General features: G+C 37.5%; 1 protein-coding gene across 7 annotated transcripts; it reads left to right on the top strand.

The window, feature by feature from the left end:
* Positions 1-887: 887 nt before the first annotated feature.
* On the top strand, positions 888-8763 carry LOC117239000. 7 transcript variants are annotated; one of them, XM_033504261.1, is made up of 7 exons: positions 6790-6951; positions 7409-7531; positions 7904-7949; positions 8024-8112; positions 8216-8292; positions 8348-8437; positions 8540-8763. In XM_033504261.1, the coding sequence occupies exons 2-5, from the start codon at positions 7423-7425 to the stop codon at positions 8278-8280; spliced, it is 309 nt and encodes a 102-aa protein (XP_033360152.1). In that variant the 5' UTR covers positions 6790-6951; positions 7409-7422; the 3' UTR covers positions 8281-8292; positions 8348-8437; positions 8540-8763. The 7 variants fall into 7 exon arrangements, 4 of the variants coding, with proteins under 4 accessions (XP_033360148.1, XP_033360151.1, XP_033360152.1 ...); XM_033504257.1 differs by lacking the exons at positions 6790-6951; positions 7409-7531; positions 7904-7949; ... (2 more) ...; positions 8348-8437; positions 8540-8763 and adding exons at positions 888-1330; positions 1409-1480; positions 1559-1916; ... (1 more) ...; positions 6176-6274; positions 6385-6712; XM_033504260.1 differs by lacking the exon at positions 6790-6951 and adding an exon at positions 4524-4556 and having other exon boundaries at positions 8216-8437.
* The last annotated feature ends 6041 nt before the right edge of the window (positions 8764-14804 follow it).

Here is a 14804-nt window from a genome sequence, read left to right as displayed (position 1 = left end):
CGAAGATCGATGGGTGTTCTCGATAATCGAAAACACCGTTTGCACGAGCCGACACAGCGAACGATCTTTTGGTTAATTTCCCGAAGGGGGAATCGTTTTGTTATATCTTTCTTATAATCGCATGCAAGAATGGCAAGAATATCGGTTAATAGCAATACCGGTATCGTTCTTGATTTTCAATTGACCCCGACGGTATATTTATTAGTCCTTTCTGAGCGGGACTTGTGTGATTTCGCAAGCCTTGCCCAAAGATGGGTAATATTTTACCAACAATGGGAGGAGGAATGCGAAGATCAGTGGGTGTTTCAGTAGCTGAAAACACCGTTCGCACAAGCCGACACAACGGACAACTCCTTTGTTTAAAATTTAAGCAATATTTCTATCTTTAAAACCGTAAATGAAATCGAGATTGCCAGAGAAGAAGAAAGTTTTTTAAATTTAATTTGCTTACCTTGAGGAAAAGGTGCTATCTGGTGCCATCACTCCAGCTGTCCCGGTGATCGTCGAAGGTTGTTGGGTTTATTATTTAATCTCGAATATAGTTTTCTATCAACCTTTACTTTATTAAACTATTTCGATACAAATTGAGTGACTTGCTAACTGAATTGATATCGTAATGAAGGCTTAAAATTTTACTTTATTTAATCGCGACTCTCTTCTCTTTATCGAAAAACTAAAGACCCCGAAACGCAAAATACTTATACAAATTTCTAGACGCAAAGAATAATGAGCCGTAGTAACAAACGATCGCAAACTAATGAACGAATAATGCACGAATAATGAACTAATAATGAACAAAGAATTAAAGAACGAATAATGCACGAATAATAAACTGAAGAACGAATAAAGAATTAAAGAACGAATAATGCACGAATAATGAACTAATAATGAACAAAGAATTAAAGAACGAATAATGCACGAATAATGAACTAATAATGAACGCCGCGCTATGTTGCATCGCTTATTTATAATGCCATCCCCCATGGGGTGGTGGTCCGCTGGGGGTACCCTTCCGTGGGAATCGGGATGTTGCAGTTTGGGCTTCTTGGAATCGTACGTGACAAAATGTAAATTCCGTATTTCGACTTAGTTTCTATCAGTCCTGTGTTTCTGCTGAGCTAGCGTCTAGGAGATTTGAGGCATTCCACGCTGATCTAGTCCGTTTCGCGAGAAACTTCCACGTGCTGTACCGTGGGAATTACCGGTGTTTCTTCGGCGCGTGGAAGGGCTGGTGGCTGCAGCATCATTATTATTTTAAAGTTTGCTCGGGCAACACGCGCAACTCCGCTGCTCTCCCATAACAAAGACCTCCTCCATCGAATTGTTTTGCGTAAGTTTGGATGTTTGCATATTAAAATTGTTTTGTGATTTTGATTGTTTTTCCCTTTTTTTTTGCTATTTTCCTTAGGCTTCGGTGATCGACGTTCGAACCATGTTTGCTGAGTCGTTTCTATCAGAGGTTCCTTTCCAGACTTCCCTGGTACGTATTTAGTCTTGTTTTTAGTCTGCTTGATTCGTCCTGTTTCGTTTTATTTAAAATATACCGTGTTGTTTTCAGCCCAAGCGAAAGAGGGATTCCGAAGAGCCCATGGGCGACTCGGGGGAACCCATCAAGCGTATGCGGCCTTGTGATGGACCACGAGTGTCGGGGAGTTTGGAGGAACTGTTTTACATTGGTGCCGAGGCTGTGTCGAAATTCGGTTTTGACGATTTGGTTACTTTCGACGAGAATTTCTTCGATGCGGAGACCGTCATATTGGAGAGGGAACCCCCTCTGGTTGAAATCGTCGATACCGAGCGTTGCGTGAAAGTTCGTTTTGCGAATGAAATTCCCGAAGAAGTTTTGGAGGCGCATCTTCGTCACCATGCTTCTGGGAGAAAGGGAATTTCCCCTGTTGTGCGCTATTGGTGTATGTGTCAGTTCAGCGAACTTTATCCCGGAGCTCCTTGCTTCGATTTTGATTTATTGTAGCTGCCTCAATTTGTTGGTTCGCTGTTTTGATGTTTCTTATTATTATTAATTTTGTGTTCAATATGTGTGTATATATATATATATATTTTTTTAGTCTGATAGTGTTAGGTTATCTATTTTACATTTGTTATTTTTTTAATTTTATATTTCCCCCTTTTATTTAAATATATATATATATATATTTTTACATTTGTAGTTTCCCATAAAATTTATTAAAGAAAAGTGTTAACAATGTGTTTTCATGATTTGTTTCTCGCGCCTGACTTCCATTAATCCCTAACATTCCTGTCGCCATGACGCGTGTAAATCCAACATGGCCGCTCATAAATGTCATCAGTAAAGTTTTTAGTGACGGGTCTTTAGTTTTGTTTGATATCGAAGTAATTTTCGTCTGTCGCTCGTTTTTTTCCTTATTCTACCGCAATTAGAACATTTATTTGTTAATATTATTTTAAAGTGACAATAGTATAACTCGTGTGAATATACGTATATATATATATATGTTTATGTTGTGTGTCACTTCAGTATAGCTAATGTTTTGTAATTCTTTGATTGCATTATTTATTGTTTCGAGTAGTTTATTTCATAGAGTATTCGATAATATAAAACATATGCACTCACACATACATACATATATACATACATATATATATATATATATATACGTATTTATATGCATATCTCTCTTGCCCATATAGCGTTCATACGAAATGAAATGTTAATTATTTATTTTATATTAATTTCTTTTAATAAGTAAGAACACACACACGCACGCGTATATATGTATATATTTCTGGCAAAGTGATTTTCATTCAGATTCTTTAGTGATATAGTGTTGTGTATTTGAGGTTATGTGTCAATCATTTGATTTCATATATACATATATATCTTGTAGTGTGACAACATAGTATTGAAGGTTTTGTTTCTAGATTATTGTGCGTTTAGTGTGTGTTTACATATTTGTGTTTGATGATAGAATTTCTGTATGCAATTACTCAGGCCGTTGCGGTGTTAATTACTTTGAGCGTTTGGGCTATCGACAGGTTGTCGATTAGTCCCAAGTGTTGCGTTGTGTGTTCTATTTCTTTTGTAGATTATTAATAGTAGTTTTAGTTTAGAAAAATAAATTATTTATATGTTTATATAGAGACATGCATGTTTCATAATGTAATTCTTATATTATAATGCTCTACCGGCATGTAGGCTAGTTTTAAGTATGTATTTTAGATTGTAGAATGCACATAGATTAGTAGTAGTTTAGAATATAAATTTTTATAAGGTTGTATAGAGACATGCATGTTTCGTAATGTAATTCTTATATTATAATTCTTTACCGGAACGTAGGCTAGTTTTAAGTATGTATCTGTTTAATAAAATGCGCACACATATATATATGTTTCTGACAATGTAACTTTTATTTCTTTAATAATACAATATTGTATGTTTTATGTATTCGTTAGACTATTAGTTTTTAACTTTATATATACTTATATTTCATAAATTGATAATATTGTATTTATTGCATAGTATTATAAGCGCTAACTCTAATATTTACTAATTTATTACGTGCCTAGCATATATGTTTATACTTATATGTAACTCTCCAAGTTGATTGATTAAAATATATTTATATATACTCGTATTTCTGGCGTTTCAATTATTTCCCTTTCCGTAGTTATTCTTATTTCCTGGTTTATTTGTTTGGTTCGTAACTCGTTCAATCCGTTAGCTGGTTTCATTTATTTTATTTTATTTTATACTGATTGGATTTATTAGTCGCCCCTCACTTGTTAATCCTTCCTTTAGTTTCGCGGCGCCGTGTGTTCGTTTGTGTATTCAAATCTTTATTCGCGCGTTTTGTATAGAATAGTTTTCTTGTTCTCGTTACGGCGCGTGCGGAGCGCGGGACGTGACACCCCCGCCCTTGGAGTTCAAATTTCCAAAGGAAATTTGACTGATGGTGTCTCTGAGTTCGCTCAAGGCGGATGTAGATGGCGTTGGTTGTTGAGTGACTACTGGTGTTATCGATATTCCTCTAGGTTGTGCCGTTTGATCATCGATATTTCGTTTTCCTTTGAGGTATAGTAGCAGGTGGGTAACTGAGCCGCATATTGCTCCTAATAGGGCGATTCCACATCCGTAAGTTTCACGTAACTGGTATCCGTGTATGGCTATATCTATTATCGTCTTGATTAATTTAAATATTACAAGTATTCCAAATATTGCTGCACTGACAGTTCCAAATTCCATAAAACCATTCCATAAGCTTGATACGGTATTTTTTGCTATTGTCGTTAATGTGTTTTCGTCCATTATTCCCAGAATGTTTACTGTTCCAGGGACGATTGTTTTTCCTGTTGCTCCTCTGGCCAATGTGTTCAAAACTGCAGATTTTTCTGCCGGGAACATGACGTGGTCCCGAAGTGCGTCGAGGTCCTTTTGGGTGTATATTCCGCTCGTGGCCAACGACGATGGTGCTGAATATTGCCACGTTTGACGTACGTCCGGGCGGAGTTCCTGTGGTGCAATTGTTTCCATGGGTTTTGGTACAAATTTGTGCCAGAGTCCGTCGATATTGTATAGTGTAGGTAATACCGCGCTACATTCTCTGTGGTTTCCGTGTTGCGTTAGAATGTGTGTTTTTGGCGTTAAAAATGCGGTGCGATTCCCTTGCCAAACAGGTAGTTCCGAGTAGCATTCTGTTGTATGTCGTACTTTTACTTGTACCGGAATGCATTTGACTATGTGGACTGCTTCTCCTGCGGTCAGGGCCATGTGTCCTGGAGTTTTGGTTATGGTATAGGCAAATTCATCGGGCAGTAAGATTGCTAAGCTTAAAGCATTCTCTATTAGTTTCTTCTGCATGGTACATCTTTGTGTCAATATATCATGGTACAATGTTGTCATTTGTCGTTTAATATGTTTCTCTACGTAAATGAATTTTGAGTTGACGTATGCGAATATGTCCAAGTTTTCGACTGCTGTCTTCCTTTTGGAGATGAACGTATTTCCTCTTGTTGTTTCTAATAGGAACAATTTGGGATGTTCGGTGGATAGTAGGGTATATCCACACAGTGGCTGTTCTCCGGTTTTAGTCAGTGCAAATGTTACTTCCTGCGTTGTTAGTGCGTAAACTGGTTGTGCTGATTCTCTATTGGTTTTTATTTCCTGGATCTTTGTAGCAATTCCTTCATATAGTACATCGTACTGATCAAATTTGCATGGTGAGGGTGGTTGTGGTTGCCAATAAGTGTATCCGTCTTCAGCGTCTAGACAGTTTCCTTCGCTAAAGGTACATACCGTTCCTGATTTCAGTAGAATTTTGTTCGCCTCGATCCGTACTGGCACGACTGCTGATTTTAAACTTATCCTCACTGTTGCTTGTACGACAACCTTTTCCCAGCTCCCGTATGGGTCTACATACTGTGTTCCCTGGCAGCTGCCGTCGTCTGTTAGCTTGCCGGCTAGGACAAGCGACCTTGTTTCTGTTGCATTATCCTTTAGACCAACTATAAGGTTTTGTGGTCCGAGTGAAAACGTGCCGTCTTGGTGCATCCTTGCACATTGTTGGGCGGTTGTTTCATGGAGGTATTCGGCGAATCCGTTATGCACTGCCGACGTGTGAGAGTGCATGCCGCAGTAATATACAATTCGAGTTATTTGCACCTTGCATTGCCTTACGTTGGTAAATTCAAATTCTGAGAGTTGAAGTAATTGTATATAAATATCTTGGGTTTCAGTCAATGTAGGCTGTATGCTGCAGTCCCCGATGGAGTTTAGAGAGATAGTGGTAACATTGAGGTGGTTGCCGTTGCAGTCATATCCTACCAGGCCGTATGTTATTTTGATGAGGGTGAGTACGATGACTAGGTGGTTCATCTTCCTATCAACAATTTATTAAATTGTTTCTTACTCTCGGGTTTATTAGAAATAAGAATAACCTTTTATTATTATTAATTTACATATATAAAAAGTTTATATTTATATATTTTTTTTCTCTCCTTTTTTTTTTTTATTACAAATATAGCTCGTCTTTGAATATATATATATATATGTGCGTGTAATGGTAAATATAACGACTTATTTTACGAGTCACTTGGATTATCAATAGATATTGCCTACTTTACAACATGCGTGTATATATATATTGGTAAACATTAAGTGAAAGTTATGTGCATAGTTATAAATGTCATTTGTTTATAGGTGGATAGCATCAGTGTTTGGTCTTGTGCGTAGCATACAAGTACTTCATAGTTCTACGGCGCGGATCACTGTTCCTTGAACTAAAAAGTTTCCTTCAAGGTGAGTTAGATTAGTGTAAATGATCATGCATTGGAGGTATGATATAGCGGGTTGTATGTCCGCTAGGTTTATATCACACATGCGACAGTATGATATTCGTGTTCTTGCAGGTACTCCGCATATGAAATGAGTGGGTGGGTCGTCACATAGGTCCTGGTCGTCTGGATCTAAGTTATCGAAACAGTCTTGACAAAGATGACCGTTATCTAAATGGTAGACAGAACGTATCAACCGAACACAGAGGCAAGACTGGACATCCTCCGTCGCTTCCAGATCGAATGCGGGTACAAGCCCGTCTGAGTCCTCTATGTTAGGGTTGATGGACTCGCCACCTGTTCTGTACATACATATGAGAACAGTTAATATATGTATTTTATAAATTTTATAAGTTTTGTTCGGACCTATCCTGTATGTGTATAATATAATATGTTATGGTTATGTTAGTTGTTATTATATATATTTTTCCCTTATCTCTCTCTCCCCTTCTCTTTTTTTTCCCTTTTTTTTTTTTATTTTTTTGTTCAGTACCTAGCGTTGCCATTATAATGCTGTATTGCATTGTATTGGCTATTAAATGTATTGGGGTGCGTATGTGTGGGGTGCGCGTGACGAGTTTTCAACATGGTCGCTTGCGTGTATCGTTTGTTTAATGTCGACAATAGCGTGTTGTTGAAATAGTGAATTTGTTATTATAATTTATTTTATAGTGTTTCTGTAATATTGTTTTGTGTTTCATGATATTGTGTGTGTCAATACCGTGTGTTACTTAAATGTGATAGCATGGATTGTGTTGTTACCGAATTTCAATAGTCATTGTTTTGATTATACACGACTTGCATTTATATAATTCTTGTTTAATTTAGTTAATGTTTTTTGTGTATTGTGTTACCAGATATTTTGTGTAGCGTAGCTTTATCCTTTTGCACCGAGTTCTGTCATGTTGTTAATATTTAGTTAGTCTATCTTGATTAATTTCTAACCTATTCCTGTGTTTATTAACCTTTCTTATTTTTTCTATTAATTTATTATTGCATGTAACTGCTATTTGCTATTATTTTGTGTATGATGTGAGTTAGTTCCCTTATTAGTGATTAAAATCTACTTGTTAGATTAACATTGTCTTTAATTCTTCAGGTTCTACTCTTTCGATGCCCCATCACTTACCTAGAGCATTTCCACAACATCACCTGATTCTTGGATATGTCTTAAATACTTACTACGGTTGTCTTCAATCGTCTTATATCTGTGCCCATAAAGGTACTGTTTAGTTTATTTAATTTAATATGTGTATAATGCATTGTGCATGCGACCGCTATTGTGCATTACAAAATTCGCTTCTACATGTTAGATATAATAATATAACAATACTACGTAGATTAATACATAATAAAATATCCCTTTACTTTCAATTAATCTATCTTAATTATTTTCTAACCTCTTTCTACACTTATCAGCTACTTTATTTCTTCTTGTTAATCTGCAAAATTCATGCATGTACACTTCCTTGTCTGGTGATTAATTGTTCACGAGGTAAGTTGCACCTTCACCGTTTTAGTTATTCGTTGAACTAACACGTTTCACATTCAAACATTAATCTGAGCACTCGTAATAAACTTCTTTTCTTTTCAGGTTTTCGCTATCTGTGTTGTTCGACGAACAGCGCCATGCTTCCACAGTATTGTTATAACGTTTAGTAATGTTGTATTTTGCATTAAGGCAATTGAAGTTAATTTGTTCATTTATTTTCAGCTGGCTGTCGTACATGGTGTTCCGCAAACAGAGATCCATAACCTATTTTGCACGTAAACCTTCTCGTGTGATGATTACTGGTTCACAAGGTAATTTTCATTTCCACTCTTTCAATTATTTATTGAATCAACACGTTGTATATTCAAACAATAATTGGAGTACACCTGATAATTTTCTTTTTCTTTCTTTTAGGTTTCCGCTATCTGTATTATTCGACGAACGGTGTCGCACTTCCTTTTAATTTATCCACAATATAGTTATAACACTTGGTAACCTCGTATTTTGCACTGAGACAATTGAAACTAATTTATTCACTTATTTTAGGTAGCTGTCATACATTATGTTCCACGAACAACGATCCATAACCTGTACTTGCACGTACACTTCCTTATTGGTTGATCACTTGTTCTTAAGGTAACTTTCACTTTCACTCATTTAGTTATTTATTAAATCAACATGTTTTATATTCAAACAATAATTAGAGTACACATAATAATTTTTTTCCTTTTCTTTTAGGTGTTCGATATCTGTATCGATGAACAGCACTACAACATACACTACTGCACTACGTTGCCCACTGAAATCACTTTACTCATTGCTTATTTCGGTTATGCGCTAGTTTTAGTTTGTTTAAGTGCACCGTTCGCGGAATCCCTTTTACTTCAATCTTGACGTTTTGGTTCTGCAAGATTTCTAGCACTTTATATGGTCCAGTATATTGGTCGGAGAATTTTCCTTTACTGGGTTCTTTTAGTAAATATATCGAATCTCCTACCTTAAAATCCTGGGGGTTGATTCGTCGGTCGTAATATTCTTTTGATCTTAGTTTGGATTTTATTAAATTTTCTCTTGCCATTCGTTGTACGGTGTTAATTTTATCGAACAGGTCTTCGAGATATTCTGTGTATGTCGGTTCTAAGTTCTCTTCGATTATCGCTTCACCTGTAGGTTCTCTGGCTAAATGTCCAAAAACTAATTCGTGCGGGGAGAATTTCGTTCCTTCGTGTACAGAGGTATTATAGGAAAACATGGCTAACTCTACCCATTCGTCCCAATTTCTGGAATTTTCAATATATAGTTTCAGATATTCAATCAGTACGTGGTGAGATCTTTCAATTGAACCGTTACTTTGTGGGTGATATGCCGTCGTGGTATATTGTTTGATGCGGAATCTCTTTGCTACTTTTTTCATTAGTGAGGATGTAAAGTTCGTTCCTTGATCAGTGAGAATAGCCCTCGGTGATCCGAAACGACAAATAAATCGCCTTACAAAAGCGTCCGCTATCTCGGCTGAAGAGATTCCTCCTAGTGGAATCCCGATTGAGTATTTTGTTAACAAATCTTGGATGGTTAATATATATTCGTTTCCCTTTTGAGTTTTGGGTAATGGACCCACAATATCCATGCTAATTTTATCGAATGCTTTACCTGGTGTGTCTGTAAGTACCATTGGTTGTTTTGCTTTTATTCTTGTGAGTTTCTTCAATTGACATTCCTTACATGTTCTTACGTAATCTTGAATTTCCCTTTTCATATTTTCCCAATAGTAGTGTTGTCGTATTCTTTGATAAGTTTTGGTAATTCCTTTGTGTCCTGCTACGCTTGATTCATGTTTTTCTCGTATTATGCTGTTCCGCGCTTCCACAGGTGGAGTAATTACTTCTCCAGTGCAAATGGTGATGGATAAGGTTTTTTCCATAAATATTTCTTTTAATTTTCTGATTGTATATCGCCAGGGTATTTCCTCTAAGTTTCCTTTGCTAATGCTAAACGAAGTTAACTGTTTTTCATTCACTACGTCTAATAGAGATCTTAGCGAGTTTAATAAATTTTCTGGTGTTATTGGAATATTTCTATTTTCCTTTATCGGTAGGGATATAATGTATTTTCCAGAATCGTAATTCAATCTTGCTTTCTCTAACATTAAATCTTCGTAACGAGGCAATTTTCCCGTTTCCTTCATTTCTAAGGCTCCCTTGTCTATCGGTTTGCCGTGTATATCTATAAATACTACTTTATGGTCACTTACTCTCGCAATCGAGTCTCGGGTTTCCGAAATTTTTAGTTCCGCAATTATCGTAGGTCTCGTGTCCTTTTCTTGTTGTTGAATTAGATCTGGAACTACAGTGGAGGTTTCCCTTTCGCTTGTCGTGTCCGTGTCTTCTTTTTCTCGATTGGTTATTTCTCTATCTGTACTTACATCGATTTCTGTTAGTGCTTGGTCTAAATATTTTATGGGGGTTTCTTCTATTGTAAAATGTTTTCGGGTAAAACCCTTCCCTTGATTTTTAGAATCACTGGATTGAGGCAAGACGCGTGGTTTGGCTTCGAATATGGGAGAATCTTCGGTTGACGTCCAGTTTAAATCTTTTTGAGACATGCGTATCCTTTTCTCGTTGTGGAGTTAGTTTTGGAATTTCGGCGGAGGGTTCTTCTTCGCTTGTTACGTCCATGCGCCTTTTTCCTTGATCAGTTATTCCTCTATTTGTGTTTACGTCGAGTTCGGTTAATGCTTCGTCGAAATATTTTACGGGTGTTCTTTCCAGTGTAAGATGCTTTCGAGTAGAAATTTTTCCTTGTTTTGTAAGGTCAGTGGGTTGAGGTAGGACGCGTGGTTTGGCTTCGAACACGGGAGAGTCTTCCGTTGACGTGTCTATTTCGAATCTTTTTGGGACAGGATAGCGAATCGGTGAGACTTCCTCTCTTTTCCTGATTGGTAAACAAACTTCCGGAGGGTTCCTAGATAGTGCGTCTGCGTTTGCGTTCGCTCTGCCTTCTTTGTATACAATATCAAATTCAAAGTCCGATAATTTTAATTTCCATTTCCAAATTCTGGAAGTAGGATCTTTGATAGAATGCATCCACACTAAAGGTTTATGATCGGTTACGATAGTGAACTTTCTTCCGTAAAGATACGGTCGGAAATGCATTGCGCTGTAAACAATTGCCAGACACTCCTTTTCTATGGTAGAGTAGTTTTGTTCGGCGGAATTTAATAGTCTTGAGGCATACGCAATCGGCAAATCCTTTCCGATTGGCCCTTGACTCAGTACTCCGCTTATTGCGTATCCCGATGCGTCTGTAGTAAGGTTAAAGGGTTTAGAAAAGTCTGGATATTGTAGAATGGGTTTCGTCATTAACGCTGTTTTTAAATTATTGAATGCATCTTCTTGATTTTCCGTCCATTTGAAGGGAGTATCCTTCTTTAATAGTTGTGTCAATGGTTTCGCGACCTTGGAGAAATCGGGTATAAATCTTCTGTAATATCCTGCTAGTCCCAGAAATTGTTTGATATTTTTCGCCTTCTTTGGTCGTGGAAATTTTGATACGGCTTCGACTTTCTTTGGATCGGGTTTCACGCCATCCTCACTAATTATATGTCCCAAATAATTCACCTCATGTCGTAAAAATTCGCACTTATCGGGTTGTAATCGTAATTTGGCTGTCCTCAGTCTTTCCATTAATTTATTAAATTTAATTTCGTGTTCCTGGAGAGACCTGGAATAAATCACTATGTCATCCAGATAGACGAATAGTTCTATTCCTTGCAGACCCGATAATACTGAGTTCATTAAACGTTGAAATGTTGCTGGGGCATTTTTTAATCCAAAGGGCATTCTTTTGAATTGAAAATGTCCGTATGGTGTCGAAAATGCCGTTTTGTGGGCATCTTCTTGCGACATACGGATCTGGTGAAAGCCTGATGCTAAGTCAAACGTGGAAAAATATTTTGCACTTCCTAATTGATCCAATATTTCTGTAATGTTGGGTAATGGGAAGGCATCGCCAATCGTTTTATCGTTCAATTTTCTATAATCGATAACTAATCTCCAGCGTTTGTTTCCTTGCGAATCGGGTTTTTTGGGTACGATCCATAACGGGGAGTTATATGGAGATATTGATGGTTCCACTACGTCCGTATCTAGTAATTCTTGAATCTGTCGATTTATCTCTTCTCGATGTATTGGTGGATATCGATACTGTTTGGTATTGATTGGTATATTATCCGTAGTAATTATTCTATGTTCTAGAACATCGGTTGCTTCCAATATATCTCCTGGAATATGAAATCTATCTTGATTGTTACGAATCAATTTTTTTACATTTTCCTTTTCTTCTTCGTTCAAGTGTTCGAGTCGTAGTAACTCATTAATTTTTTCATATCTGCTTTCCTTCGATTTTAGAACTGTATTACACGCTGTCCTAGGAAGCGGGGAGGGATTTTCAAATTCTTTAATCACCATCGTCGGTGTTGTAAATTCGTAATCTCTTGAGTTAGTATTTATTACTCTTATATAGCCTCTTCCTTTATGATTCCTCACAACTGCGTTTCCAAAATAGATTCCCTTGCTCGGCTCGATTCTTGGAATAAATCCCTCTTTTATCTCTGGATTAGCGATATTAATTGAACACGTTATTATACTTCGCTTCGGTATAATTATTTTCTCCTTAGTGTCGAAGGGAATATAAATATTTCCCCATTTGATATGTTTTTCTTCATAATCTAAACAAGCTTTACAACCTGCAAAAAATTCGGATCCTAAGATTCCGTCTTGATCGATTAGCAATGAATCATCGACTACATGAAAAATAACCGGATGGCCCGCAACCTGTATTACCGTCTGCCCTAGGGAGACCAGGCTCGTTGCCGTAATTCCTCGCACTTCAATTAATTCTTTCTCGTCGATGATGGCTGAATCGGGTAAAGCAGGTTTCTTGATAATATTGATTTCCGATCCAGAGTCTAACAATAAACTCGTTTTAGTTTTTAGATTTGGGGAAACTATTCGTGCAGTTGGGGTCGTTGGAGAATCGTTAAATTTTACTGAAATAATTCGGAGAGGTCGCCTTCCGAATCTGAATTCAACTCTTGATGGTTTTCCTTCGCCGGTTGTTTGTGTTTCGCTCTTTCCCTTTTGTCTTGAGATTCTGGATTCTCTGTCTGTGGCCTCGTTTGGTTGTGGGATGACTCCCCCACAGTATTTAGTGGCTGTTCGTTCGATCTTATTGTCGGCCTTTCGTTCGCTCCGTCTCTCGTTATGGGTGGTGGAGTTGATCTCGCGTGAGTGGCTGCTCTCGTCCTGTTTGTTGCCGTCGGCGCCGGTCGCCTGATTGCCGCTTGTACTCTTGGGCGATTCGGCGTATTGTTCCCTCGTGGCTCGCCCCATTCTCCCGAAGGACGTGTTTGGTTTCCCGACGGTCTCGAAGCGTAGGGTACGATTAATCCGGCGTCTACTCGGGCTTTAAATTTGTAACAGTCCTTCACTAAATGTCCGGGTTTTTTACAATAATTACACATGATATTTTGTCTATTAGTATTCGGTAAATTCTGCGATGGAGGTACTGATCTTCGATCTTGGCGGCTGTTTCTGATATTGTTATTAGTGTTCGAGGGACGTGCGTTATCGCGTCTATAATAGTTCGAGAGTGTCGGTCGATGGGGTCGCGTTCTGTCGGTTATTTGTCTCAATTCGTGTGTTGCTTTAACAGCTTGTCGATACGCATCTTCTAAAGTATGGTATCCTGCTATTTTTACTCGTACATATACCTCGTTCGGAAGTCCTTTAACGAAAGCTTCTCTCGTTTCCCAATCTATAGTATCTTGTACGTCGGGGGATATAATGCCGTAGTCGCCTCTTTCTCCGTCCATTATTGCTAATCTAAGATTTCTAACGCGATCCATATAATCAAGTATATCTTCCCCGGGTCGTTGAAATATCGTTCCTAATTCTCCTTTATATTCGTTAAGAGATTTCTTTGGGCCGAATAGATCCTTTAATTTGTTTCCGAAATCATTTAAACTCATTAATTCCGTGTCTTCGATGGCGAGGAACGCGTGTCCACGAAGCTTATTTACTAACAATTTTACCAATTGAGGTTCTTGATATCTGGGAATCATATTTCGCGCGCGTTCACAAGCTCTTAAAAAATGGAATACCGATGGTCGATATCCGTCAAACACTGGCACCGATTCGATCGCGTCTTTTAGCTTAATTGGTTGGGTATGTCCACCTGTCTGGACTGTTTCCTGTTGCGCTGTCGGCGGCGATCTGGGTGTTTGAGGTTCCTGTTTTGTTTTAAGCTCGAACAATCCGTTTTGTAATTCGGCGAGTTTCGCACTCATATCGCGAAAGTTCGCATCCCATGCTTTAAGTTTTTCCGACAATGTCAAAACCATTTCTTCGTCTAACGATTCTACTACAGTCGCCATTGTTTCTTAAATATATATTTTATTAATCGAGCGTGACAACTTTAATCTACTATGGAGCGTGTCGAATCGTTTAAACCAACTTTAATCCTCCGTGAATCGTATCCCACCGCTGCCACCAAAAATTTATAACTACTAATCTGTTACGTATCAATTTGTTTGTTTAAATCGATCAAATCTAAGGTTGAATTTTACTGAAAAAAAAAAAATTTTTTTTTTTATTTTTATAGTTGAGTTTGAGTTTTGAATTTAATCGGAAAGGAAATAAATTAAAATGATATTATTGTGTATTTAATTCCGATTTAGGTTATTAATTAATACGGTAGTTGCTGCCACCAGAAATAGTCCAAAGACTATTTCAAAATATTTTATTTTTTATTATTTTCCTTTGCGTTTAATGGGTAGCGTTAACTGACGCTTAATGCAACTGGTAAACGAATTTCACTTTTCGGCTAACCTGCTATGCGCAGGGATACTAGCGCGGGAGAGGATTAAAGCTGGGTACAATAAATATTTTTCTTCGTCGAACGGATTTTTACTTGAATGTGAAATGGGTTAGGTTATTATATATAT

Source organism: Bombus vosnesenskii, unplaced genomic scaffold (assembly GCF_011952255.1).
Source record: "Bombus vosnesenskii isolate JDL3184/JDL3185 unplaced genomic scaffold, Bvos_JDL3184-5_v1.1 scf7180000013821, whole genome shotgun sequence".
Lineage (NCBI taxonomy): Eukaryota > Metazoa > Arthropoda > Insecta > Hymenoptera > Apidae > Bombus > Bombus vosnesenskii.
The sequence above is the reverse complement of the archived record's forward strand: the minus strand, read 5'-3'. Positions and strand labels throughout refer to the sequence as shown.